Source organism: Myotis myotis, unplaced genomic scaffold (genome assembly GCF_014108235.1).
Source record: "Myotis myotis isolate mMyoMyo1 unplaced genomic scaffold, mMyoMyo1.p scaffold_m19_p_26, whole genome shotgun sequence".
NCBI lineage: Eukaryota > Metazoa > Chordata > Mammalia > Chiroptera > Vespertilionidae > Myotis > Myotis myotis.
The window spans coordinates 2,530,602-2,557,032 of NW_023416331.1; the positions used below are offsets into that span (position 1 = coordinate 2,530,602).

The following is a 26,431-nucleotide window of genomic DNA, read 5'->3' on the forward strand; positions in this document are numbered from 1 at the left end:
TCAACAAGTGAATCTAAGAATCAAGTGAATAAATAATCTGATGAACAGAATGAATTGGTGATTATAATAGAATCAGGGACATAGAAAGGGAATGGACTGACCATTCTTGGGGGGGAAAGGGGTGTGGGAGATGCGGGAAGAGACTGGACAAAAATCGTGCACCTATGGATGAGGACAGTGGGTGGGGAGTGAGGGCGGAGGGTGGGGCAGGAACTGGGAGGAGGGGAGTTATGGGGGGGAAAAAGAGGAACAAATGTAATAATCTGAACAATAAAGATTTAATTAAAAAAAAATAAATAAAAAAATAAATTGAGTCTATAACAGTAAAAAAAAATAATAATTAGAAATTAAACAATAAAATACTTGCTTTCTCTTTATATGTCTGGAATAATCAAAGAATTCTAGAATTATCAAGGGTAAAAAATGATAAAAATAATATCATTTGATAACAATCAAATTAATTTCTACATGATATTTCAATGAGAAATTCTGAAGAAAAATTATCCATGCAGAAAAATAAAAAAATCACTACAGATTAAAAAATACTAATGGTAAACTTCAATGACATATTTTCAGGCATCCCCATCAAAAGGAAGGTGATCACACTCTGGCTGGTTTGCTAAGTGGTTAGAGCATCGGCCTACACACTGAAGGGTCAAGGGTTGGATTCCCCATCAAGGGCACGTACCTGGTGCAGGAGGCAACCAATCAATGTATCTCTCTCATATTGATGCTTCTCCCTCTCTCTCTCTCTCTCTCTCTCTCTCTCTCTCTCACTCTCTCTCTCTTTCTCTCTCTCTCTCCCTCTCTCTCTCCTATTATCTCTTAAAAAATCAATGAGAAAAATATCCTCAGGTGAGGATTAACAACAACAAACCAATTACAAAAATAAAAGGTAGGTGAGCATGTCTCCTTTTAGCAGTCCTCCTCTTAGCCCCAACCCCACATGCTGGTCCTGACAGCTCTCCCACCTCCTCCCCCAGTAGGGCCTGCGTCTCCCTTCCCCTTCCCATGTGGTCTGGTTAGCTGAGCCCCTTCAAGCTGCCGCCCTGCCCGCTTCTCCCTCGCAGGGGGAGGAGAGTAAGTGCAGGAGCCAGCCCCTCCCGCCCCGCCCCGCCTCCTTCTCCCCGCTGCCTGGCCCAGGTGGCCACTGCAGATGCACCTGGACACAGAGGAGCCAGACCAGAGCCATGCTCCTGCCAGCTGTCGCCCTGGCTGTCCTTCTGAGCCCCTGTGGGACGGGGGCCATCAGGGGTGAGTGCTCAGTGGGCCAGAGCGGGTGGGGCTCCTGGAAGCTTTGCAGGTGCATCCGAGCCTCTTCTTTCTTCTTTCTCCTCTTCTGTGAGGTCATCTTTCCTGCTCTCTTTCTATCAACAGTAATAACCACCGTCTATGAGCACCTACCAAGTGCCAAATCTCACTTCATTTTCACAGCAACCCTTCCAGGAAGGCGCTTATTATTCTCATTTTGGAAAGACAGAGGCTCAAAGAGATTAATAAATGTCTCACGAGCCCATGTCACAGCACTGATGACTGAGGAGCCACAGTTCTGCATGCTCCTCAGGACAGTCTGTCTGTCTCCATCTCCGTCTGTTTCTCTCACATTTCCAAGGCAAACCTCTTAAAACAGGAGTCTGCAGTGTCTGCCCCACTGCCTGCCCCTTTGCCTGCCCATCTCTGGTGGCCTCCCAACAACAAACCGGCACCACTCTCCGTGCATCTTACCTGTGTGATTAGTCATATCTGCAGTGCGACCACTTCCGCCTTCCTGGAACCTTTCTCTTGTTCCCTGTCTCTTATGAGCACACTTCTCCTTGTTCTCTTCCTACTCCTTAGGCCTGTCCTTTTCAGCCTTTAAAAATGTCCATGTTGCCAGGACCCGGGACCGCACACTCAGACCCTGCTGCTAGGACTTCCCATACTTTTCTTGGGTGACCCCACCCAGCCGAATAACCTCACCTGCCAGATGACTCCTAGCCCATGTCTAGCGCAGTCTAGCCCAAGGTCCATCCACTTATTTCAACCTCCCTCAAATCCACTCCACGCTGTCCCCTGGGATCCAAACCCAGCCTGTCCCAAACAGAACATTTTCTCTTCTCTCAATCACGTCCTTACCCCTCATTACCGTTTCAGATGCCACAGTTCTCCACGGCCTGCCTCTTCCTATCCCTCCTCTCATCCCATCAGTTACTGATCCCCGTGGCTTCTCATCTCCTACTGCCCTTCAGCCCATCTGCTCTTCTACCCCTGTGTTCCTGCCCCACCACGCCTGTCACTTCTCACCTGATTGTCCGAGAGTCCTACTGGTCTTGCTTTCACACGGCCTCCCCCGTCCATCCCCACTGTGGCCACCTCCTAGTACAAATCCTGACCATGTCACTCTCTTGATTGAGAGCCTTCCATCACTTCCCAGGGGCTGTGGGATCAAGTCCAAAACCTGCTCAGCACACAGGCCGGGTCACCATGCGCCCCCACCCTCACACCGACCATTGCACTCTCCAGGCGCTGTCTCCTGCTGGCGATGCCCTTCCCTGTTCTGTTTCCCTAAGCCCCGGTGAGCCCCCCCCGCCCCCCCCTGCCCGGCAGCCCCCCTCAGATCTCATTTGACACAGATGCTCTCCGTTGGCTCCCGGCAGCACCTGTGTCCCGGTGTCCCTCAGCACTGATCAGTGTACCCAGCGTTCATCTTTCTTTGTCTTTCTCATCCTTTGGATTCCAAGCAGCAGAGGACAAGGACCATGTCTTCCGGGTTATCTCCTTAGTCCCTGGAGAGTGAAGCTTCACAATAAATGTTATGGGGTTTTGTTCTTTTTTTTTACTGAATGAAAATTGACATGTTTGCTTTAAAATGCACAGACCCTCAGCTTTAAGAATTGGTGAAAATGATAAAGATGAAACATCCTAAGGTGGACAGACTCATCCATTCAGCCAAGTTTGTACTGTTTCCCTCTCTTCTCCTCCAGCTTCTTCTCCGTAGGTGAGCAATTCTCTAGCCATGAAATTCAGTGAATTCATTCATTGACAATGAATCCTGCCACTAGAAGCATCTAAAGAGAGAATTGTTTCCCACGTATTGGCGCTGTGAGCGGGAATCTTTAATTAGGGAGTTAGACCATTGAACCCTGCAGTGTCATTTCCCCTGAGTTCCTCTGTCTTTCTCAACCCCAAACTCTGTCACTTTTATTGTTTTACTATAAGACTAATAGATTTTTCTGTTGCCAGCCTTTTGTTGCTTCTTACACATCAGTTAAAATTAATATACTATCCCATAGATATTTTAAATGCAACAATTTTTATTTCCAATGGAAACTATACTTAAAAACATAAATTCAACAAGAAAATTTGTGAATGTTATATGAATATTAATACTTTTAATTTTAATATGCCTAAAATAAAAGTGTTTTTGTTACTGAATAAGGCCCGGGCCCAAAGAGGGTCTGCCTCAGATGGGGGTGTAGTGTGTGGGTTCTTTTTTTATTTAAAATATATTTTTATTGATTTCAGAGAGGAAGGGAGAGGGAGAGATAGAAAAATCAATGATGAGAGAGAATCATTAATTGGCTGCCTCTTACATGCCCACACTGGGGATTGATCCCACAACCCGGGCATGTGCCCCGATTGGGAATTGAACCGTGACCTCCTAGTTCATAGGTTGATGCTGAACCACTGAGCCATGCCAGCTGGGTGTGTGTGGGTTCTTGACTTTGAGCAGGAAAGATTTCACAACACAAGTCCAGGTGATATAGAGAGTATGTTTATTAATGCTGGGAACGAAGGGAGGACTTAGGGTAGAAGAAGCAACAGGAGAGAGCCGAGGCGGGGCTGTTTTGGTTCTCTAGAAATGTTACAGGAAGGAAGTGAGCCGAGGAGCGGCTGCTGCCAGCTCACTGGAAAGTGACAGTCACAGTGAAAGAGCCAGGTCAAGGCGGGGCTGCTGTTAGCTCCCTGGAAAATCAGAGAGGAGAACCAAGATGGTGTCATAGGCAAACGCCTGTACTCACCACCTCCCACAGCTCCATCAAAATTGTAACTAAAATACAGAACAACCATCATTCAGAACCGCCTGAAAGCTGGAAGTCCTACAACTAGAGAACTAAGGAGGAAAGCACACGGAGGCTGGCAGGAGGGGCGGAGTTGCAGAACGGGCTTGTCCCACACTCACTTGCAGTGTTTTTTTTTTTTTTTTACTCGGGAGGGATATCTCCAAGGCCTCCCAGGAGAAGCAGGAGGTCCCAGCCCCACACCAGCCCACCAGCCCAAGGTTCCAGAGCTTGGAAGAGAAGTTCCCATAACTCTAGACTGTAAAAACTGGTGGGGATTATGGCTGAGTAACATAGAGGCTGCTGAAGTCCCAGGTGTTCCTCTTAAGGGGCCCCCACACAAACTTACACAGTCTCGCTTCCTCTGAGCCCCATAGCCTAGTGGCACCTTTGGGGGAATGTAGGAGCATATGGGGAGGAACTGGACTGTCTGGCATTGGGGAAGAAACTTGGGGGTGGCTTTCTCCCAGACAGGAGTGCTCACAGGAGTCATTGTTCCTGTGTTGAGACCTCCCCCATCACAGAGCTGACTGGCAGCCATATCTGAGTTTCCATCAGCTTGGCCCACACTATTTTCTCTGCCCTGGTGACTCTCTGAGACCCCACCCCATCCAATTTGAAGCTCCACCCAAGCTGTTTGCAGCAGCTTTTCCATATGAATAGCCTGTTCTGGCTCAGGCTTCAGATTTTCCTAAAATCTCTTAAACAAACAGCAGCTGGAGTCAGCATGCCCCAAACCTATCAATAAAAGGCCCAAGCAAGACCTGATACCAACCTTGTTTCATAGCTGGGTATCCCTTGGGCACTTTCTAGCCTAATGCAAGTAGCAGCCATCTGCAGATCTCTCTGTAGCTCCTGCCAGGTGCCCCCGGCATTGGCTGACTTTGCACCTCCCTGGAGACCCAAGAGCCAGTGCACCCAGTGAACAGCTTCAGACCATACCAGATTACAACTTTACACATTCACAAGCAACACACACAAGAGGCAGACTCAGTGAGCTCCAAATACCCATTGAAGCAAGTCCTGCTCCATAGGGGTGTCTCCTGTACAGCAGCTCTTCCACTGTAGCCACAGCTGGTCCTCACAGCCAATTGGCCAGGAGGTCAATTCCTCCCAGTGATGCCAACAGCAATCAAGACTCAACTACGCCCTAGTTGGTTTGGCTCAGTGGATAGAGCATCAGCCTGTGAACTGAAGGATCCCAGGCTTGATTCCAGTCAAGGGCACATGCCTGGGTGGCGGACTTGATTCCTAGTAGGGGCTGGGCAGAAGGCAGCCAATCAATGATTCTCTCTCTCGTCACTGATGCTTCTAGCTCTCTCTCCCTCTCCCTTCCTTTCTGAAATCAATAAAAATACATTTAAAAAAGAAGACTCGAGGAAAAACCAAGATGGCGGCATAGGTAAACACTGGAGTTTGCTGCCTCGCACAACCACCTCAAAAATACAACTAAAAGACAGAACAGACATCACCCAGAACCACAGGAAGGCTGGCTGAGGGGAAATTCTACAACTAGAAGGAAAGAGAAACGCATACTGAGACTCAGAGCAGGCGCAGTGCTGAAGCAAAATACGAAGGTGCGGAGGTGCGCGCGGAGCGGGCTGGCGGCTGAGGGCGCGGTTTCTGTTTCAATCGGGAGGGAGTCTCAGGCTCTGAGCTCCAGATCCGGGTGAGTCTCTAGGGACCCAGACTCAAACGGGAGAAGCAGGACTGTCTGGCATCAGTCGGAACTTGAGGGCAGCTTTCTCTCTGAGGTTTGCAGCAGTTGCTGGGACACTGAGAGGCAGAGCCTCTGGGGACAGGACTGAGAGCAGCCATAACTGCTCGCTCTGCCCGCCCTGTTGATCCTGTGGGACCCGCCCCACCCAAGCCCTGCACAGAGGCATTTGCCGGATAGCCTCAGGCAAAGGCTAGATTAGCACCTCCCTAGAGGACAGAAGTTCTCCCACTGCAGACACAGCTGATTCTCACAGCCAGTTGGCCTGGAGGTCAAATCCCCCCCAGTATTACCTACAACAATCAAGGCTTAACTACAACAAGACTGCGCACAAAGACCACTAGGGGGTGCACCAAGAAAGCATAAAAAATGCGGAGACAAAGAAACAGAACACAAATGTCAGAAATGGAGGATATAGAGTTCAAAACCACACTTTTAAGGTTTCTCAAGAACTGTCTAGAAGCCGCCGATAAATTTAGTAAGGCCCTTGAAAAGACTGGTGAGACCGCCAATAAATATAGTGAGATCCTCAAGAAATCTAATGAGACCCTCGATGTTGTGATAAAGAACCAACTAGAAATTAAGCATACACTAACTGAAATAAAGAATATTATACAGACTCCCAACAGCAGACCAGAGGAGCGCAAGAATCAAGTCAAAGATTTGAAATGCGAAGAAGCAAAAAACACCCAACCAGAAAAGCAAAATGAAAAAAGAATCCGAAAATATGAAGACAGTGTAAGGAGCCTCTGGGACAGCTTCAAGCCTACCAACATCTGAATTATAGGGGTGCCAGAGATGAGAGAGAGCAAGATATTGAAAACCTATTTGGGGGGAGAACTAAGATGGCGGCATAGGTAAACACCGGGAATTCGCCGCCTCTCACAACAATTGAAAATTACCGCGAAGGACTGAGCAAACATCACCCAGAACAACAGAAAGGCTGGCTGAGTGTAAATTCCACAACTAGAAGGAAAGAAAAGCACGCTGAGAGCCAGAGGCGCTGCGGAGGTGAAGTGCAGAGGTACTGCGGCTCCCGCGCGGAAAGGGGGTGGTGCCTGAGGACGCGGCTGTCTTTTTGAATCACCAACTCCCGACTGCTCTGAACTCCGGTTCCGGGAAGTCTCTGGGGACCCAGGTCTCATACGGGGAGAAGCTGGTCTGCCCGGCAGCGAGCGAACTTGAGGGCGGCTTTCACTCAGAGGTGCTTGCAGCCGTTACCAGAACACTGAGACGCGCGACTCCGGGCGGAGAATCGGCCATGGCTGCTTTCTCCGCCCTCTGACTCCCTGAGACCCCGCCCCACCCAGGCTGCGGCAGAGGCTTTTGCATGTGAATGTACCTAACGGCAGCCGAACCAGGCAGACCAGGAACTTCCAAGAGAAGGCCCAAGGCCCTGCAGCGGCTTGCATTGCTTCACAGCTGAGCCTCTTCGTGGCTCCTGCTGTGTGGCCTCAGGCAGAGGCTGAATTAGCACCTCCTTAGAACCAGGAGCCACTGTACCCAGTGGTCAGAGGGGGACCATCCAGACTGCAACTCCTCAGGTCCATAAGGGACACACTCAGGGAGCAGACTCAGTGAGCACCAAAGCCCCACTGAAGCAAGTCTTGCCCCAGAAGGGTGTCTTCAGCACAGAAGTTCCCCCACTTTAGACACAGCTGATTCTCACAGCCAATTGGCCTGGAGGTCAATTCCTCCCAGTGATTCTACAACAACCAAGGCACCAAGAGTGCACCAAGAGTGTCCACCCCAGGTAACTGGGGAGGCTGAGCTACTGGGCCCTACAGGACACCTGGCGCACAGGGCCACTCTATCAACACAGGGAAGCTGCCAAAATGCGGAGACAAAGAAACAGGTCACAAATGGCAGAAATGGAGGAAAGCAAACGATTGGATATACAGTTTAAGGCCACGGTTATAAGGTTTTTCAAGAATTTTATGGAAACCGCCGATAAATTTAATGAATCCCTCAATAAGTATAGGGAGACCATGGAGGACATGAAAAAGGACCAACTAGAAATTAAGCATACACTGACTGAAATAAAGAATAATTTACAGAGATCCAGCAGCAGACAAGAGGATCCCAAGAATCAAGTCAAAGATTTGAAATACAAAGAAACAAAAAATACCCAACCGAAAAAGAAAAAAGAAAAGAGATTCCAAAAATATGAAGATAGTGTAAGGAACCTCTGGGACAACTTCAAGCGTACCAACATCAGAATTATAGGGGTACCAGAAGGAGAGAGAGGGCAAGATATTGAAAACCTTTTTGAAGAAATAATGACAGAAAACTTCCCCCACCTGGTGAAAGAAATGGACTTACAAGTCCAGGAAGCGCAGAGAACCCCAAACAAAAGGAATCCAAGGAGGACCACACCAAGACACATCATAATTAAAATGCCAAGAGCAAAAGATAAAGAGAGAATCTTAAAAGCAGCAAGAGAAAGACAGTCAGTTACCTACAAGGGAGTACCCATATGACTGTCAGCTGATTTCTCAACAGAAACCATGCAGGCCAGAAGAGACTGGCAAGAAATATTCAAAGTGATGAATAGCAAGAACCTGCAACCAAGATTACTTTATCCAGCAAAGCTATCATTCAGAATAGAAGGTCAGATAAAGAGCTTCACGGATAAGAAAAAGCTAAAGGAGTTCATCACCACCAAACCAGCATTATATGAAATGCTGAAAGGTATTCTTTAAGAAGAGGAAGAAGAAAAAGGAACTCTTACCATTTGCCACAGCAGGGATGGAACTTGAGAGCGGATAAATACCACAGGATCTCACTCATTTGTGGAATATAATGAACAACATAAGCTGATGAACAAGGACTGATCCAGAGACGGAGAGGCATTGATTGGACTGTCGGGACTTGGAGGGAAGGTAGGGGAGGGTGGGGGTAAGGGGGAAAGATCAACCAAAGGACTTATATGCAAGCATATAGGCCTAATCAATGGACATGGACAACGGGGGGGTGAGGGCATGAGCGGGGGTGGGGGGGGTGGGGGGTAGAGGGCAACGTGGGGACAAGGACACATATGTAATATCTTAATCAATAAAAAAAAAAAAAAAAAGAAAACCTATTTGAAGAAATAATGACAGAAAACTTCCCCCACCTGGTGAAAGAAATAGACTTACAAGTCCAGGAAGCACAGAGAAGCCCAAACAAAAGGAATCCAAAGAGGACCACACCAAGGCACATCATAATTAAAATGCCAAGAGCAAAAGACAAAGAGAGAATCTTAAAAGCAGCAAGAGAAAGAAACTCAGTTACCTACAAGGAAATACCCATACAACTGTCAGCTGATTTCTCAACAGAAACTTGCAGGCCAGAAGGGAGTGGCAAGAAATATTCAAAGTGATGAATGCCAAGAACCTGCAACCAAGATTACTTTATCCAGCAAAGCTATCATTCAGAATTGAAGGTCAGATAAAGAGCTTCCCAGATAAGAAAAAGCTAAAGGAGTTCATCACCACCAAACCAGTATTATATGAAATGCTGAAAGGTATCTTTTAAGAAGAGGAAGAAGAAGAAGAAAAAGGTAAAGATACAAATTATGAACAACAAATACGTATCTATCAACAAGTGAATCTAAGAATCAAGTGAATAAATAATCTGATGAACAGTATGAACTGGTGATTATAATAGAATCAGGGACATAGAAAGGGAATGGACTGACTATTCTTGGGGGGGGAAAGGGGTGTGGGGGATGCGGGAAGAGACTGGACAAAAATCTTGCACCTATGGATGAGGACAGTGGGTGGGGAGTGAGGGTGGAGGGTGGGGTGGGAACTGGGTGGAGGGGAGTTATAGGGGGAAAAAGAGGAACAAATGTAATAATCTGAACAATAAAGATTTAATTTAAAAAAAAAGAAGACTCAACTACAAGACTGTGCACATAGTCCACACCTAGAGTGCCAGCTCAGGTGACTAGGAAGGCTGAGCCACTGGGCTCCTCAGGACACCTACTGCACAAGGCCACTCTACTAACTCCAGGAGAAATAACAGCTCTACATAGAATACATAGAAATAAATACAGGGAAGCAGTCAGAATGCAGAGACAAAGAAACATGTCACAAATTCAAGAAATGGAAGAAATCTCCAGAAAAAGAACTAAATGAAATGGAAGCAAGAAAACTACAGCTACAGAGTTCAAAACAATGTTTAAAAGGTTACTCAAGGATCTTAATGAAAGTTTCAAGGAACTTAATGAGAGCTTCAAGAGAATTAATGAGAGCAGGACTTAGTGAGACTTTCATAATCTTAATGAGAATGTCAAAGACATGGAAAAGGATCAGTCAGAAATTAAGCACACACTAACTGAAATAAAGAATAATTTACAGGGATTCAACAGTAGGGTAGAGGATTTTGAGGATCAAATCAACAATTTGAAATATGAGGAAGCAAAAAACACCCAATCAGAAGAGCAAAAAGAATCCCCAAAAGAATCCAAAAACATGAAGATAGTGTAAAGAGCCTCTGGGACAACTTCAAGCATACCAACATTTGCATTATGAGGGTGCCAGAAAGAGAAGAGAGAGAGCAAGATATTGAAAACCTATTTGAAGAAATAATGACAGAAAACTTCCCCTACCTGGTGAAAGAAATAGACTTACAAGTCCAGGAAGCACAGAGAGTCCTAAACAAGAGGAACCTAAAGAGGCCCACACCAAGACACATCATCATTAAAATACTAAGGGTTAAAGACAAAGAGAGAATCTTAAAAGCAGCAAGAGGGAAGGCGTTAGTTACTTCAAGAGAGCACCCATAGGACAGTCTGCTGATTTAGCAATAGAAACTTGGGAATGGCAAAAAATAGTCAAACTGATGAATAGCAAGGACCTACAACCAAGATTACTCTACCCAGCAAAGCTATCATTTAGAATTGAAGGTCAGATAAAGAGCTTCCACAGACAAGAAAAAGCTAAAGGATTTCACTACCACCAAACCAGTATTATAGGAAATGTTGAAGGGTATTCTTTAAGAAGAGGAAGATCATGGATGGAACTGGAGAGCGTTATGCTAAGTGAAATAAGCCAGTCAATGAAGGAAAAATACCACATGATCTCACTCATTCATGGATAATAGAGACCATTATAAACTTTTGAACAATAATAGATACAGAGGCAGAGCTGCCTCAAACAGATTGTCAAACTGCAGTGGGAAGGCCAGGGAGGGTTGGGGGGCAGGAGGTAGGGGGGTAAGAGATCAACCAAAGGACTTGTATGCATGCATATAAGCATAACCAATGGACATAAGACACTGGGGGATAGGGGAGGCTAGGGGACTGTCTAGGGCGGGGGGATAAAATGGACACATATGTAATACCCTTTGTAATACTTTAAGCAATAAATAAAAAAATTAAAAAAAAAAAGAAGAAGAGGAAGAGCCCTAGTTGCCTTGGCTCAGTGGATAGAGGGTCAGCATGTGGACTGAAGGGTCCTGGGTTCAATTCCGGTCAAGGGCACGTACCTGTGTTGCAGGCTCCTTCACAGCCTGGGCCCTGGTCAGGGCAAGTGCAGGAGGCAACCAATTGATGTGTTTCTCTCACATTGATGTTTCTCTCTGTCTTTCTCTCTCCCTTCCACCCTCCCTAAAAGTCAATGGGAAAATATACTCGGGTGAGAATTAACAACAACAAAAAAATAAACAAATGAAAATACTCCCACTGGATTCTTTGCCTTAGAATGTGTGGCTGTGATTCAAATTCTCTTTAAAAAAAAAAAAAGGAGGAAGAGAAGAAGAAAAAAATATGAACAATAAAATGGCAATAAATACATATCTATGAATTGAATCTAAGAATCAAAATAATGAACAAGAAATCTAGTAAACAAAATAAATGATGAATAAAATAGAATCAGAGGCTTGAAAACATGGAACAGACTGATGAATCTCAGAGGGAAGAGGGGTTGGGGTGGGTGGGAAGAGATTAACCAAAGGTCTTATATGCATATATGCATTACCTATGGGCACAGAGAATAGGGTCATGAAGGTCTGGGGTGGGGTGGGAACCAGGTGGAGGGGGGCAATGGGATGAAAAAAGGGGGACATCTGTAATACTCTCAACAATAAAGATTTAAAATTAATTAATTAATTAAAAAGAAAATGAGAGAAAAGGGGCCTTGGAGAGAGGATCAGCCCAGGACAAGCTGCTGCTGCCCCTGCTCCCTGGCTGCAAGTCTCCTGGGACCCTTAGATTTTAGGAGAAAGAAAGTAAAAAGTTCATGCCCAAGAAGGGGCATGGGCATGCTCTGGGCATCCTTTGTCTTGACGGTTTTCTCTCTCTTCTGTGGGTGAGAATCTAAGGGAGGGTTCCAGCAGAATATTCATCAGCTTTCCACGTGCGTTTTTAATACACTGATGCATTAAAATGAGCTGCTAGGGAGTCTGGGATTATTCTTTGGTTTGCTTTACTGTTTTACTTTTATCTTGGGTCTGTCTGGCTCTAATCAGGCTTTTGTTATTTGTTCCCCTGACTTCATCTGTCCTTGGGTTTGGCTGGCACAAATGGCATTAATCAGGTCTCCCTCCTCTCTCTCCATGACCAGGGTGATCGAAGCTATGTATTCTCTGGTTAGGGAGGAGAGGTATACACCATTTTCTCTCAAGTGTCCTTGGTTGGGGAAGATAAGGTCTTGCGATTCACTAGCTGCTATAAGTTGTTCAAATTGTCTGATCTCATTCAATTATCTTGTCTCAGTTTCCCCATTCCATTTGCCTGGGAATTTTTCTAGCTTCTTACTATCCTGGCTTATTATGAACAAAATTACATAACCTACCTTTTAAAATTTTCTTTTTATTTTAAAAAAATCTTTATTGTTGAGAGCATTACAGATGTCCCTCCCCCGCCCCCCCCCCCCCCATTGCCTCCCTCCACCTGGTTCCTGCCTTGCCCCAGGTCTTCGAAACCCTATTGTCTGTGTCCATAGCTAATGCATATATGCATATAAGATCTTTGTTTACTCTCTCCACCCCCCCCCACCCTCCTGCACTCTGAGAATTGTCAGTCTGTTCCATTTCCATGCCTCTGATTCTATTTTATTCACCAATGTATTCTGTTCATTAGATTTCTTATTATTAATTTTAGATTCAATTGTTGATAGATATGTATTTATTGCCATTTTATTATTCATATTCTTCTTCTTCTTCTTCTTCTTCTTCTTCTTCTTCTTCTTCTTCTTCTTCTTCTTTCTCTTATTAAAGAATACCCTTTGACATTTCATGTAATACTGGTTTGGTGGTGATGAACTCCTTTAGCTTTTTCTTGTCTGAGAAGTTCTTTATCTGACGTTCAATTCTAGATAATAGCTTTGCTGGGTAGAGTAATCTTGGTTATAGATCCTTGCTCTTCATCACTTTGAATATTTCCTGCCACTTCCCCCATAAAGTAAATGTTGGTACCCTTGAAGTTGTCCCAGAGGCTCCTTACACTATCTCCATATTTTTGGATTCTTTTTTCTTTTTGCTCTTTTGATTGGGTGTTTTTTTGCTTCCTCATATTTCAAATTGTTGATTTGATTCTCAGAAGCCTCTACTGTTGAATACCTGTAAATTATTCTTTGTTTCAGTTAGTGTATGCTTGATTTCTGACTGGTCCTTTTCCATGTCTTTGACATTCTCAGTAAGATCCTGAAAGTCTCACTAAGTCCCTTGATGCTCTCATTAATTTTCTTGAAGCTCACATTAAGTCCCTTAAAGCTCTCATGAAGATCCTTGAGTAACCTTATAACCATTGTTTTGAACTCTGTATCCAGTAGTTTGCTTGCTTTCATTTCTTTCATTTGTGACATGTTTCTTTGTCTTCACATTTTGGCTGCCTCCCTGTGTTTGTTTCTATGTATTGGGTAGAGTTGCTATGTCCTCTTGGGTTGGTAGAGTGGCCTGTGTATTGGGTGTCCTGTAGAGAGAGAGAAAAACATCGATCAGCTGCCTCCTACACGTCCACTACCAGGGATCAACTCCACACCCGGGGCATGCGCCCTGACTGGGAATCGAACTGGCAACCAGGAATGACAGATGCTTAAGTCTTCAGGAACAAGAGAAACAACCTGAATTTTAAACAGTAATTTCTCTCATTGTTTTCCCCAGTTCTTTTCTTTCATTTTGCATTTCTCATGTTCTGTGTTATTCCTTCATGTTCCCAATAACCTTCCTTTATCTACTGGCTCTGTGTTCTGTTTATTTTTCCTACTTATTCACCTGTTCTCCAACCTCCCTCCTTGCAGCCGACCACGTGTCAACGTATGCGGAGTTTGTGCAGACGCACAGCCCCTCTGGGGAGTACATGTTCCAGTTTGACGGGGATGAGCAGTTCTACGTGGACCTGGATAAGAGGGAGACTGTCTGGCGGCTGCCGGAGTTTATTCACAGCTTTGACTATGATGCTCGGAGGGGGATTGCGGACATCGTCATGGCAAGAAAGAACTTGGACACCCTGATCCAGCGGTCCAACCACACCAGGGCCACGAATGGTACTGCTTACCCTTGCTCGTCCCTCAGCCCAGCGGCAGGGTGGGGGAGCCCAGAGCCCACTCATGTTGGCCCCGTGAGAGGGCAGTATCCAGAGGGTCAGAGGAGGCATTGCCTTCTTATTCGAGAAAGAGGTTGGGCTGAGGGAGGCCAGGTCAGGGGCACAAGAAGCCATGACTCTGACCTGGGAGCCCTGGGGGCAAAGGGTGGGCCTGAGACAGTTATTCTATAACTGGAGAATATTGGGCCTGCGGTGGACCCTTGAGAGGCAGCCGGAGGCCTAGACTCACCAGGTGCTGTTCCTTCAGAGCCCCCGGAGGTGACTGTGTTTCCCAAGGAGCCTGTGGAGCTGGGTCAGCCCAACACCCTCATCTGCCATGTGGACAAGTTCTTCCCACCCGTGCTCAACGTCACCTGGCTGCGCAACGGGCGGGGGGTGACGGAAGGCGTGGCTGAGACCATCTTCCTGCCCAGCACAGAGTTCAGGTTCCACAAGTTCCACTACCTGACCTTCGTGCCCTCGGCCGAGGACGTCTACGACTGCCGGGTGGAGCACTGGGGCCTGGCCGGGCCGCTGCTGGGGCACTGGGGTACGGAGCCGCGCCCTCGCAACACCATCCTGACACTGGCTCTAGTCCAGGACCCTCTCTCCTCGGCGCCTGCTCTCCTGCTTTCCTTAATTCTGTGGCATATTGTCCCTCTACCCAACGTCACCATCTCCTGGTTTCTAACTCTTTTTTTTTTTTTTTTTTAATTTTCACATGAGGATATTTTTTCCATTGCTTTTCAGAGAGCGTGGAAGGGAGGGGGAGAGAGAAACATCAATGTGAGATAGATACAGAGACGGGTGGCCTCCTGCATGCACCCGACTGGGGGTGGCGGGGAATGAAGCCGCCACCCAGGTATGTGCCAGTGACCAGGAACCGAACCTGAGACGCTTGGGTGCCCCGGACGGCACTTTCACCACTGAGCACACCAGCCAGGGCCCCTGAAAGCCCACAGCCAAGGCCTGCTCCTGCTCCTACACTTCTGACTTCATCTTTCCTTTGTGCCCAGAGGCCCAGGAGCCGATCCAGGTGCCCGAGACAACGGAGACTGTGGTCTGTGCCCTGGGCCTGCTGGTGGGCCTGGCGGGGATCATTGCTGGCACCATCGTCCTGAAGAGCAGGCGACCTGACAGCGTCCCTGGGTGCAGGGGCCCCTGTGAGTCCTCGGGGGTGGGTAGGAGGGGCACAGTGGCAAGGAGTGGCCAGCGCTAAGGGTGGGGATGTGTTACTGCACAAGGGCCTGCTGCCCAGGCACGTCGGAGCCAACACCGTGGCGCCGGCTTTGGGGAGGAGAAAAGGCCTGTACCTGCGGGGGGCTGGCTGGGAGCTGCAGGCAGAGGCTCCAGCCTGTCTCCCGGGCTGGCCGGTATGAGGGGCAGCAGTGAAGGGCTCACAGGTGTTGCTCGTGAGTGGAGTTTCACAAGGGTTCCTGGTAGGTGATGGATCCACTTTGGTTCTGGGTGTCGTTAGACATGTAAGAAACACACACGACGTTAATGTGCACCGTGAATATCAGCACACGCCATGTGACTAGTAAGTACTCCGTCAGGAAAGCAAACGCTGCCAGCATCCCAGAGGCTCTCGTTTGAGCAACAGATGATTGTAAACTTTTCAGGAAGCAGAAGCTCCTTTTACCCATAATGCACAGTTCCTGGCACACAGTGGGTCCTCAGCACATGTAATATGTACTCATTGAATACTTTCTACCTCCAAAGACTGCAACTCATTTGGAGCTCGATGCAGCGACGCGGTTTCTTGGAACAATGAAATGTAGGAAGTGATGTGATTTCCAGGGGGACCACTCAGAGGCGGTGTGCGATTCGCTAGGTCCCGTCCACCCCCTGGGGCGCTGGGCACAGGCGCTGGGAAAAGCTCTGTCAGTGGCGCCCAGCAGCCCTGATCAGCAGCTGCCCGCTGGCGGCTGGACACGCGGCGGGAGCAAACGCTGGGCGCCGGGGATGTGCTGCTCAGCGGGCTCACCTCACTGCGCAAGGGTGGAGGCTCAGGGAGCAGGGGGGCAGGAGGTTAGAAAGGTTTCACCGCAGAAGCCACGGGAGCGGGGATTCCGGAAGGAGGCAGCGGTTACTCGCATCAGCTGTCAGCAGCCAAGTACTCAAGCGCTCAGCGTCGGAGATGGTGCTTGGAGGCCCTTAGAGAGCGGCCTCTCACAGTGTCCAGCCCCCGCCCCGCGCCCCCCAACTCCGTCCACTTGTCTCGCTGCTGGGCCTCGCTGTCTTGGAGCTCAGAGCAGCTGCGCTGGGGAGAGCTGGGGAAAGTGAAGGGACATCTCCCTGGGCGCCCTGACTTCTCACCCACCTGCTGGGCGGCAGCAACACCTGCTGGGACCCCCCCCCCAACCCCCAGGCCTGGGAGGAGGCAGGGGAGGGAGGCGGGAGAGGGACGAGGGTCAGTGCCCCACTGGGTGTCCTAACCCTGCTGTTTGTCCTTCTGCAGGCGACAAGCTGTCCGTGACAGAAGAGGACGGAGGGGAGACACCAGGGTCAGGCCTACTTTGAAGCTCGAGGTCCTTGAGCCTCTGTATTCAGCCTCAGTGACTGAGGTCCCCAAGGACCCCTCACCTCCGCCTGTCTGTGCCCTTTCTCCCACTTAGCAACCTGCAAAGCCTCGCCTGCAGAAGTCAATAAATGATGAGATTTGAAATGTGGGGACACCGCATGGTCTCTGAGCCCCGGTCTCCCCTGGGACTTCTCCCCGCCAGGCTCCGGCCTGAGACCCCCCCACCCCCAGACCAACACACCTGCGTGTCAGGGCTGGTTGCACCTCCAGGGCCTTTTCCGGGCTCTACACCTGCAGCCCCCCCCCCCCCCGGGGCACACATCCTGGGCCTGGGACTCGGTGCCATGCGGCACTTTGTGGTCCTGTGGGGGGTAGGTCTAGGGCACGTTGGCCCCGCCCCGGGCACTTCCCCAGCCTCAGCGCGGGGCACAGGAGCAAGCAGGTCGGTGCTCACAATTCCTCACATCCTCTCTGTGCCACTGCTCACCTCCTTAGCCACTCTCTCTTATTTCACCCGGAACCAGACCCCTTTGGCCTCTGACCTCTGGGCCTCCTCCTCTCTGGGCAGCAGAAAAGACCCATCTCCACCAGACCCACTGTTTCTCCGCAGGAGGCTGCTAAGCCCTTACCGTGCCAGTGTCTTCTCTCAGGGCACAGCCCCTCCCAGAGCGCAGACGGTCAGTCGGCGCTGGGGCTGGGCCAGGAGGACAGGCACGGTGTCGGTGTCGTCTGTACTGTGCCCCCTGCTGCCCCCACCCCACACTTCCAGCCTCATTTCTCCCCCCATTTTCTTTCAAGGGCATCCACACCCACCTGTGGAGGTCCCCAGAGTGCTAGCTGGTTTATTCATGTCTAAGCCCCAAGGTGGTTAAGGTCCTAGCTCTCCCCCACGCTCTTCCCCCCGCCCCCCGCCCCCAGCAAAGCATGGGAATGAGTAGAGTTTTAATGGGGGAATTGGAACATAAACTACTTCACCGTCCTATTCTGCATGGTCTTGGGGTGAACTGGAACTGGAAGTAAGGGGTGCGATGAGGAGTTGGTACAGGAACCTAGTTTGGCAGAAGGGGCAGGTTGGGGAGGAGGCATCTCCCGTTCCTCACTCCCTCTCTGGCCGGGCCCTAAGGTGCTGGGCGTGGGGATGCAGCAGGTGCTCATGGGCCTGGCCTCAGCTCGTCCCCGCTGCCCATCACTGGCCTCGGGGTGGGGTCGCCCTGGTTCTGGGGCAGGGCCTGCGCCTGGAGCACGGGTTGTACTGCGTGACCCTGGGACCCAGGCTCTGCAGGGTCCCCATGGTTTCCCCTTTCGGATCTTTGATGTTGAAATGGTGGTGGGTTTTTGTGTGTGTGTGTATTTGTGTGTGTGTGTGTGTGTGAGTGTATTTTTTTGCATTTGTTTGTTCTTGTTTTTTTTCTTTTGAGGTTTAATTGACATACAACATTACATTAATTTCAGGTATTGCTAAGAGAGTAAGTCTCAAAAGCTCTCATACAAGAAAAATGTTTGTAACTGTGTATGGTGAAGGCTGTTAACTACTTATGATGGTGATCATTTTACAGTATATGCAAATATCGAATCATTATGCTGTACGCCCGGAACATCACCCTGACCCCTCCGTGAGAGCCTTGTCCCCCCAAAGCCATTCCTGGCCACCAGGCGCGTTGTGTCCAGCAGGCACACACCCTGCTCTCTTCTCTCTCTGGTGGGAATTGTGGCCCCTGGGTGATGTCGGGCCTCAGAGCCTCTCTGTGGGTTGGGCCCACATGGGATACGCTCCCCCCCCTCATTCCCCTGAGCCAGGCCCCCCAAGAGCAGCGGCTCTGCACTTACCTGGGGTGTCTCTGCCCTGAGCCCAAGGGGAGCTCAACATCACCAAGGGCATCAGCAGAGCGGCCATACAGCCTGCGGGACCACCATCCTGGATCCCGGGGGGGGGGGGGGGGGGGGGGGGGTGTGGAGTGGGGGAAGGCCTGGCTGAGAGATTCGCAGAAGGAGCAGCAGAAGGAGCAGGGCACTCTGTGGGCCTCCCTCCTCAACTATTAGAGTCATGAGCCAGGACAGCCCCTGCATCCCTGGGCGTGGCCAGATTCCAAAAAGGGAACCAATGGGTAGGACTTGCCCCTCCAGGCAGAGGGCGGGGGACGCCGCTGGCCGCTGCCCAGATCATCGGGCGCCAGCAGTAGGCGACCGAGGAAGCCGGAGTTGCCGGAGGGAGGTGCGCTGCGCGGGTGGCTCCGCTTCACCTGGAGAAGGGGAAGGAGACGCTGCAGTGCAGGTACCTGGGGCCGCGGGGCCTCCTCGCTTCCCCTCGGGCTGGGGCTCGCACACACCAGGAGGCAGGAAAGGCGACCAGGGTCAGAACACCCGCTTCTTGGGGTCAGGAGACTGAGTCCATCTGGATTTTCAGATCCGGAACTGGAGAGTGAGTTGCCCAGAGGGCCCACCCTTCTCTCCGGGCCGGTTAGGGTGCAGTCTCTCGCTCACTGATGTTTCTATCTCTCTAGCCCTCTCCTTTCTCCCTCTAAAAAAAAAACCATCACAAAAAACCATACATACATATTTAAAAAATACTAGCACAGCCCTAGAGTCCCACTCAGTCATTAGCAATGAGTCCAGCCCATCATCCTATTGAGGACGTTTACATGGCCCATAAATTTATGAAAATTGCTCAACATTTTTAGTCAGGAAATTCACATGAAGCCAGAAGGTGATGTCACTGCACCCCTCCCGGAATGGCAAAATGAAAAACTCAGACAAAACCAATTGTTGGCAAGACTTCAGACTAATTCTATGTCATGTATTGTTAGTGGGAGAGTAAGTTGATGCAAATACTTTGACAAATGCTTAGACAGTGCTCTCTACATCCAAACATTTGCTCTCAGCAATTCCACTCAGTTATAAACCCAGCAGCCATGCATGCATCTGTGTGCCAACATATATGAAGGGATTATTCACAGAAGTGTGACTTGTAAAATCGGGGTACAGCACACATGCCCGTGAGCAGTAGAGGGCCAGGAGTGTGGTCGTCCGCATGTGGGACCCCCTGCAGCCATGGGAGGGAATAAGCTACAGCCACAGGAATGAGGCCGGACAACAGTGAGTGAGAGCCAGGCACAGAGGGGCGCCCCTGGAATATCTCACCTCAGAATCTGACAGAACTCACCTCTGGTGTTAGACACGAAGGGAGTGGTTACTGGGGTGGGGCAGTGTGTGACCAAAAAAGATCCGAGGGCCCTGGGGTGCTGGGAGCGCCGTGGGCGGTGTCCATCCTGACATTCGCTCTGTGGAAGCCACTGGACACCACGCTTTGTCCACCCTCTCTGTGGGTGTGGTCCTTTATGAAAGTAGACTTTTCTGGATTTTTGAAATAATTCTCTTAAAGACAACCTGGAATTATTCTCACCAGCGCTTTTGGAAATGCGTCTGGGGTGTGGACGGTGGCAGGTGGCCACGCGCCTTCCCCGGTCCTGCGCCCCCAGCCGCTGAGGCCGCTCCCTCCCGACCCGCACTCACCTTCCAGGTCTCGGTCAGGGCCAGGGCCCGAGAGCAGCAGGAGGAGGGTGTGGGACCTGGGGGCTCACATCCTGGGGGTCTGGGGAGGCTGATTCCCCCGCGGAGACGTTAAAACCGGGAACCGCGGTGACGCGTATTGGCTTCTTGAGAAACCGGACACGGGCTGGGCCGTGAGTATCCAGGAGGAGGACCCCACAGAGGTTGTGAGAGGGAGAAGTGAAACCCCAGGGAGACGGGGACTCCCCGACGCTGAGCTTCCCCCTTAGACTGCGCCCTCGGGCTGAGCCCCTGAGAGCCAGGCCTGGGCTGCCCATACTACATTACCAGACCCGATCCCCCATCGCACCAGTTCCCAGAGCTTAGGCCGCCCTGCGGGGATGCTGGGGAGGTGGTGGCAGAGCCTGGGAGAGGAAATGCGGGCGGTGGAAGGGCGGGCTGTTGGCAATGACCAGGGCGAGGGGACGGCAAGGGAGTGGGGCCGGGAGAGCCGAGCGGGAGGTCAGGGAGGAGCAGAGCTCAGGCCCGTGAGCCGCAGGCTGAGAGCACCCTTTCCGCTGGGCGTGCCCTGTCCCTGTTGTAAAATCACCGCCAACCGAGTGGCTTTACACGCGGCCATTCATTATCTCGCGGCTGCAGGCTACACAGCCCAGGCCCTCACGGGGCCAGAACCAGGCGCGGCAGGTCCCTGCTCCTCACGGGGCTCGGGGGGCACCACTGCCCAGCCCGTCGCTTGGTTGTCTCAATGCAGATTCCTGCGGAGCAGGACTGAGGTCCCCTTTCCTTGCTGGCTGTCAGCTGGAGCCCCCTGAGCTCCTCGAGGACGGCTTGGGCCCTGGAACGTGGCCCGGCGGCACCGATCCTTCCCCCGTGGACCCCCCTGACCTCCTGCCCCCCATCTCTCCTGCAGCGTCTCCCACTGCAGCCGGAGGAACTGCTCTGCTTTCCGGTTCCAGTGGTGACTGCAGCCCACTCACCCAGCGCTCCCTGTCCAAGGTCCTGAACCGCATGCACCACCCAAGTCTCTGCGTGTAAGGACCCTGCCCACCGGCTCCGAGGACTGGGCGAGACGTCTGTTCGGCCTTCCGCGTCTGCTTGTGCTGAAAGCACCGAGGACCGAGGAGGGAGCACCCTGGGGAGAGTGACAGCGAGCGGGAGCTAAAAGGAATGGGGTCCCTGCAATGAGGGGGTGGGGGCTCCAATCTGACGATGGATTAGGGGGTGTTAGGGGAGAGGGAGGGCCAAAGCAGCTGAGGAGCAAGCACCCCACCCACCACAGGCCCCGCGGCACAAGGACAGAGGGAGAGGAGACCCCATGGGAGCGTGGACTCAGGGCACCTCCTTTATGTTTTGGCTTATAATCCAGCACGTTGCTGCTCGCACTGTCCCAGCTGCGGTCATAGCCAGCGGTGCTGGGGCTCGGGGGGCCCAGCCTCGCGCTCCACCTTGGGGAGGTACATTCCCCTCCCACATTCCAAGGTGTTCCTGGCTCACCTTGTATTTGTTTATGTCTTACCCAGGAATCAGCTATTTTTCTGAAGAGCTCTGGGTCCTTTTATTGGAGGATGATATTTTGAGACCTGCCGCGACCTGCAGGGTGGGTTTCAGGATGACCTGTAGGAGGGCTGATGCACAATGAAGATACTACATATGAAATATGAATTTTTAAGGCATGGGAGGCCAGGTGGAGCCTCTTGCATGAAGAGGAACCACAGGTCTGGGTCCCGACTGCTTTTATTCCGTTTGGTTACACATTTGCCCTTTAGCAATGCATGCAGGCAGAATAGATAGAATCAAAGGTCAGTAAAGCTCAGTAAAGTTTAGTAAACAACGTAAAGATTATCAATCAGGAAGTCCCCTCGAGCCATTGCCATCACTGCAGGAGCGATCTATCCTGATATCAGCCCAGCTGAGATTGAGGTCCACCGGCCTTCCAGTGTCTCTTGCACTTTCGTGCTAATGCTGCTACGGGTGGTTTCCGGCAGAGACCAGGTCTGTACTCATTTCACTTTCCAAAGAGGACACAGGTCCCGAGGGCTGCCCGTGCTCCGCTGCCCGGCAGGCGGCTCTCGGCACTTGCTGGGGCAGCCTTGCGTGGCCAGCACTCCGGACCAGTCTTCCACGCACACCTTTATTTCTTAAAGCTTCTCTTGTTCCACTCTGCAAGGCTCACACATTCATAACTATATTCCCAAATATTGGAGATTTTCCTAAAAACACTAATTTTAAGTTTCAGTAACAAGTTTCACTTATAAAGTTGACCAGAATAGGCAAGAGGGAGAGGGAGGAATCCCTCACGTTTTCTCTTCAGGTGGGATATTTCTCAGTTCCTGCTGCTCCTTCTGTGGGCCCGGGCCTGGGGGAAGGACGGCTCCCTTGGACCATGAGAGAAAAATGATGATGTGGGAACACCTACTCCATCACCTCCCCAACCTTTGGCTTTCCCTCCGGCCCATTCTCCCTCCCCCCCCCCCCAGCCTTTCCCTCTCTCACCTCCGCTATTGCCCAGCCTCTGCTGAGAGAGGGTCCCTGCCCAGTGGGAGGTGAGCCGGTCTTTCCACTGAAGGGCAGAGAGGAGAGAGGTCAGAGCCAGGGAAGGAAGGACGTGAGGGCAGGAAGGACTTGGGAATGAGGGAGAGGTGTGAGGGATCAAACTCATTGGAAAGTGAAGTGAGTTACTCCTGCCTCTGTTTAGGAGGGAATGGAGGGGCCTTGGGTGCAGGGGCAGAGAGCGTGGGCAGAGCACGGATGAGCTCCACCCTCACCTTCACCCCTGGCTCTGACCTCACCCCAGGTCACACTGAGGGCCCTTTGGCCCAGGTGCCCCACCAGGCAGGTGTGTCTCAGCTCCTCTCTGGGGAGGACCCCCACAGCTGTCTATCACTCACGTGTCTTATCCCCCAGGTCGGGTCCCCCTCTGCCCTGAGTCCACAGTCAGCAACTCCCCTTCCCGCAGCCACGTCCGCCTGTTGCTGGCAGGTACAGAGACGAGTGGTCATCCCCTGATAGTGGGGCTGCCCTCACTGTCCTACTTCAGTCACCACAACCTGGGGGACTGGATCCAGAGGAGCCACAGCAGAGGGACACGTGCGCTTCCCACCCCCACTTCCCCCATCTCTACTTCTTCCCTCGCCTCCCAGCCTCCCTCCACACAGCAGCACCCCCCTCTTCCCCTCCCCCGCTTCAGGACTTATAAAAGCCAGAGCAGGAAGGAGAGACTAGAGAGACCGAGGACCCCACCATTCCCTGCCGGAAGTCTCCCCTGTGTGCCCCGTCTATTCCCACGGCAGTTTTATCATCTGTCCGAGCAGAGGCATGTACCTTGGTTGCGGGCACATCCCCAGTGGGGAGTGTGCAGGAGACAGCTGATCGGTGTTTCTCTCTCATCGATGTTTCTAACTCTTTATTCCTCTCCCTTCCTCTCTGTAAAAAATCAATAAAATATTTTTTAAAAAATTTCAAACTCTGCCGATACAAAGGAAGAGAGATTTTAACTTAAACATTTTTCTGCTTCTTTCCAGGAGCGAGGTTGAGCCTATTAATTTCGAGGTCAGGAGACGGGAAGGAAAATCTCTAGCGAGCAGCTTCTAGCTACTCCGCAAAGTCTGGGGCCTGAGAAGCGACCAGGAAGAACCCCGCTAAGGCAGGAGCTTGTTGCAGAAGGAGGAGCCAGAGAGGATGCGGCCGCCTGGCAAGTGCAAGCACACACCTGCATCATCTCTGTCTGGGGGATTCTGGGGAGAGAACTAGACCAGTGATTTCTGCAGTTTTGTGGGTTTGGCACTTGAAACTATTCCATTCATTACTAAGGAAAGGGTCCCCCCAGGAAGGTGAAGGCCAGGTGGACATTTGTAGTGACATTAGTATAATGGGTGTTCTTTCGCCCCATGTTAGTTCTGTGAACGCCTTCGCGGCAGATGGGAAGATCCTTGACGGAAGGAGCCACACTGCGGTCCCAGAGCCTTGCCCAGGGCCAAGAGCCAGAGCGAAACAGACTCAAAGTGATCAAATACAAATACACATTCACAAAACAGACCCCACTCCAACGCGGAAACGTTGCAGGGAAAGCTCACCATCGGGTGGGCCTCTGAGGCAGTAACGGGCTGGTAAACGAAGAATCCAGGGAAAGGGGTGAGGGGGTCCTAGGGTATGGGGGCAGGAGAAGGTCTGACTTCGGGTGGTGAGCGCATGGTGCAATGCACACATCCTGTAACAACACAGAATCCCCACCTGAAACCTACGTGTGCATGCTGACCAATGGCACCACAATCCATCTGATTAGAAAAATAAAGAGAAAAACATAAAACAAGGAGTGACTGGCCGGCTGGGAGCTGCTGAGACGAGCGGAGCGGCACTGCCCAATAGAAATGTGAGGGAGTCACAGACTCAATAGCCAGCTTTCCACAGCCACACTAGAAAAGTAACAAGAAACAGGCGAAATTAATTTAATATAGTTTATACCAAATAAATCCGAAATGTTGTTAATTAAGCACCAATCAAAAGTATTAACAAGATAATATGTGTAAGTATGTAATGTACTTTAAAAACGTAGGGGTTCCAGGAATGCAGACTGGTGCAGCCACTGTGGAAAGCAGTATGGAGTTACTTCAGAGAATTAAAAGCGTGCCCTGGCCAGCATGGCTCAGTGGTTAGAGAGTGGGCCCCGAGAACTGAAAGGCTGCTGGTTTGATTCCAGTCACGAGCACATACCTGGGTTGCAGGTTCCCCGCATAGGTCCGGGCGCATGCAGGAGGCAACCAATCGATGTGGCGCTCTCACACCAATGTTTCTCTCTCTCTCTCTATTTCCCCTCCCCCTTCCACTCTCTCTAAAATCAATGGGAAAAATATCCTCCAGTGAGGATTAACAACAACAAAAATTAAAAGTGGAATTGCCTTATGACCCAGTGATTCCTCTTCTGGAAATTAGCCCCTGGTGCTCCCCTGGTCTCCTCAGTCCCCTCTCCCTCTGTCCCCGCTCCTGCCCAGCGGCTACCTGCCCGCAGGCGGCTAACTAGGAGGAAATGTCCATTGCAGCCCTAGTGAGGCCCCTGCAGGTGAGCCTTTGGGATCAGGGCCTCCTTTCTCCTAGTGCCCCAAGGGTGACGTACTCCCCAAGTCTCTCGTAGAGCTGGGCAGTCCCAGCGTCCTCATCTGCATCGTGGATAATACCCCCCCCCCATCACCTGGCTGCACAGTGGTCAGACAGTCACCGGGGGCGGGGTGGGGGGCATCACCTGGCTGCACAGTGGTCAGACAGTCACTGAGGGGGGCATCTCCTGGCTGCACAGTGGTCAGTCACTGGGGGGAGGTGGTGGGGGAGATGGGAGGGCGGACCAGCTTCTGTTCCCAGCCAGACCACTTGTTCTGCAAGTTCCACTACCTGACCTCACACCCTCAATAAGGACGCCTGCCAGGCACCTTCGGGGCACTGGGGCCTGGAGCCGCTTCCCTGCCCCCCTCCAGTCCCCGTTTCCTTTACTCCAGAATCCCTCACTGCACCGTGACCTTCCTTTCTCTCCCAGAGGCCCAGTGCCTCCCCCGCTGCCAGACACCAGGCAGACCATGGTCTGTGCCCTGGGCTGCCACGGCCTTGGGCTTCCTCACAGCAGCGTCCTCACAGCACAGGCACCTGCTTGTCCAGCGCCCCCAGGGGCAGGCCCGGGGCTGTAAGGGGAACGGCTGAGTCTGAGCAGGATGAGGCTGGAGAACCGGGCACTCCATGGGGAGGAACGGGCCGGGGAAGGGTGATATGGGCGGGTAGAGGGCAGGGCACAGAGCAGAGGTGGGCCGGGGGGAGTGAGGGGAGGTGGCCTCAGAGGAAGGACCCCAGAGTGGTGTGTCACGTGGTTTCCTCACGTAGGCAATGGCCCTTCTGGAGAAATGGGTGTGGGGACATCCTGCGGGCCCCTCCAAGTCTCTGGCCGCCCCTGCCTGCTCCGCCGCAGCCCAGTGCAGCCCCTGTGCTGGCCTGAGTGGGACCAGCCTCTGCCCCATAGGCCTCCTCCTGCTCGTCCCCAGGACTCATGGCAGGACTCGCGGGGCACCAGCTAGCAATACTTCCCACCCCAACACACACACACACACACACACACACAGTACACGCACACACAGACACAGACACACAACACACAC

General features: G+C 51.2%; 1 protein-coding gene across 1 annotated transcript; it reads left to right on the forward strand.

The window, feature by feature from the left end:
- Nucleotides 1-1,146: 1,146 nt before the first annotated feature.
- Nucleotides 1,147-16,897, forward strand: LOC118679523 (RLA class II histocompatibility antigen, DP alpha-1 chain-like). The gene is made up of 5 exons (XM_036356329.1): nt 1,147-1,254; nt 13,983-14,228; nt 14,535-14,816; nt 15,283-15,429; nt 16,728-16,897. The coding sequence occupies exons 1-5, from the start codon at nt 1,191-1,193 to the stop codon at nt 16,787-16,789; spliced, it is 801 nt and encodes a 266-aa protein (XP_036212222.1). The 5' UTR covers nt 1,147-1,190; the 3' UTR covers nt 16,790-16,897.
- Nucleotides 16,898-26,431: the final 9,534 nt, after the last annotated feature.

What these genes read in the sequence shown, in the direction of transcription:
- LOC118679523 (XM_036356329.1), top strand. Translation starts at nt 1,191, where the DNA reads ATGCTCCTGCCAGCTGTCGCCCTGGCTGTCCTTCTGAGCCCCTGTGGG. An exon ending in TGGGACGGGGGCCATCAGGG is followed by an intron (nt 1,255 to 13,982) that starts GTGAGTGCTCAG and finishes CCCTCCTTGCAG; the next exon opens with CCGACCACGTGTCAACGTAT. An exon ending in GCCGCTGCTGGGGCACTGGG is followed by an intron (nt 14,817 to 15,282) that starts GTACGGAGCCGC and finishes CTTTGTGCCCAG; the next exon opens with AGGCCCAGGAGCCGATCCAG.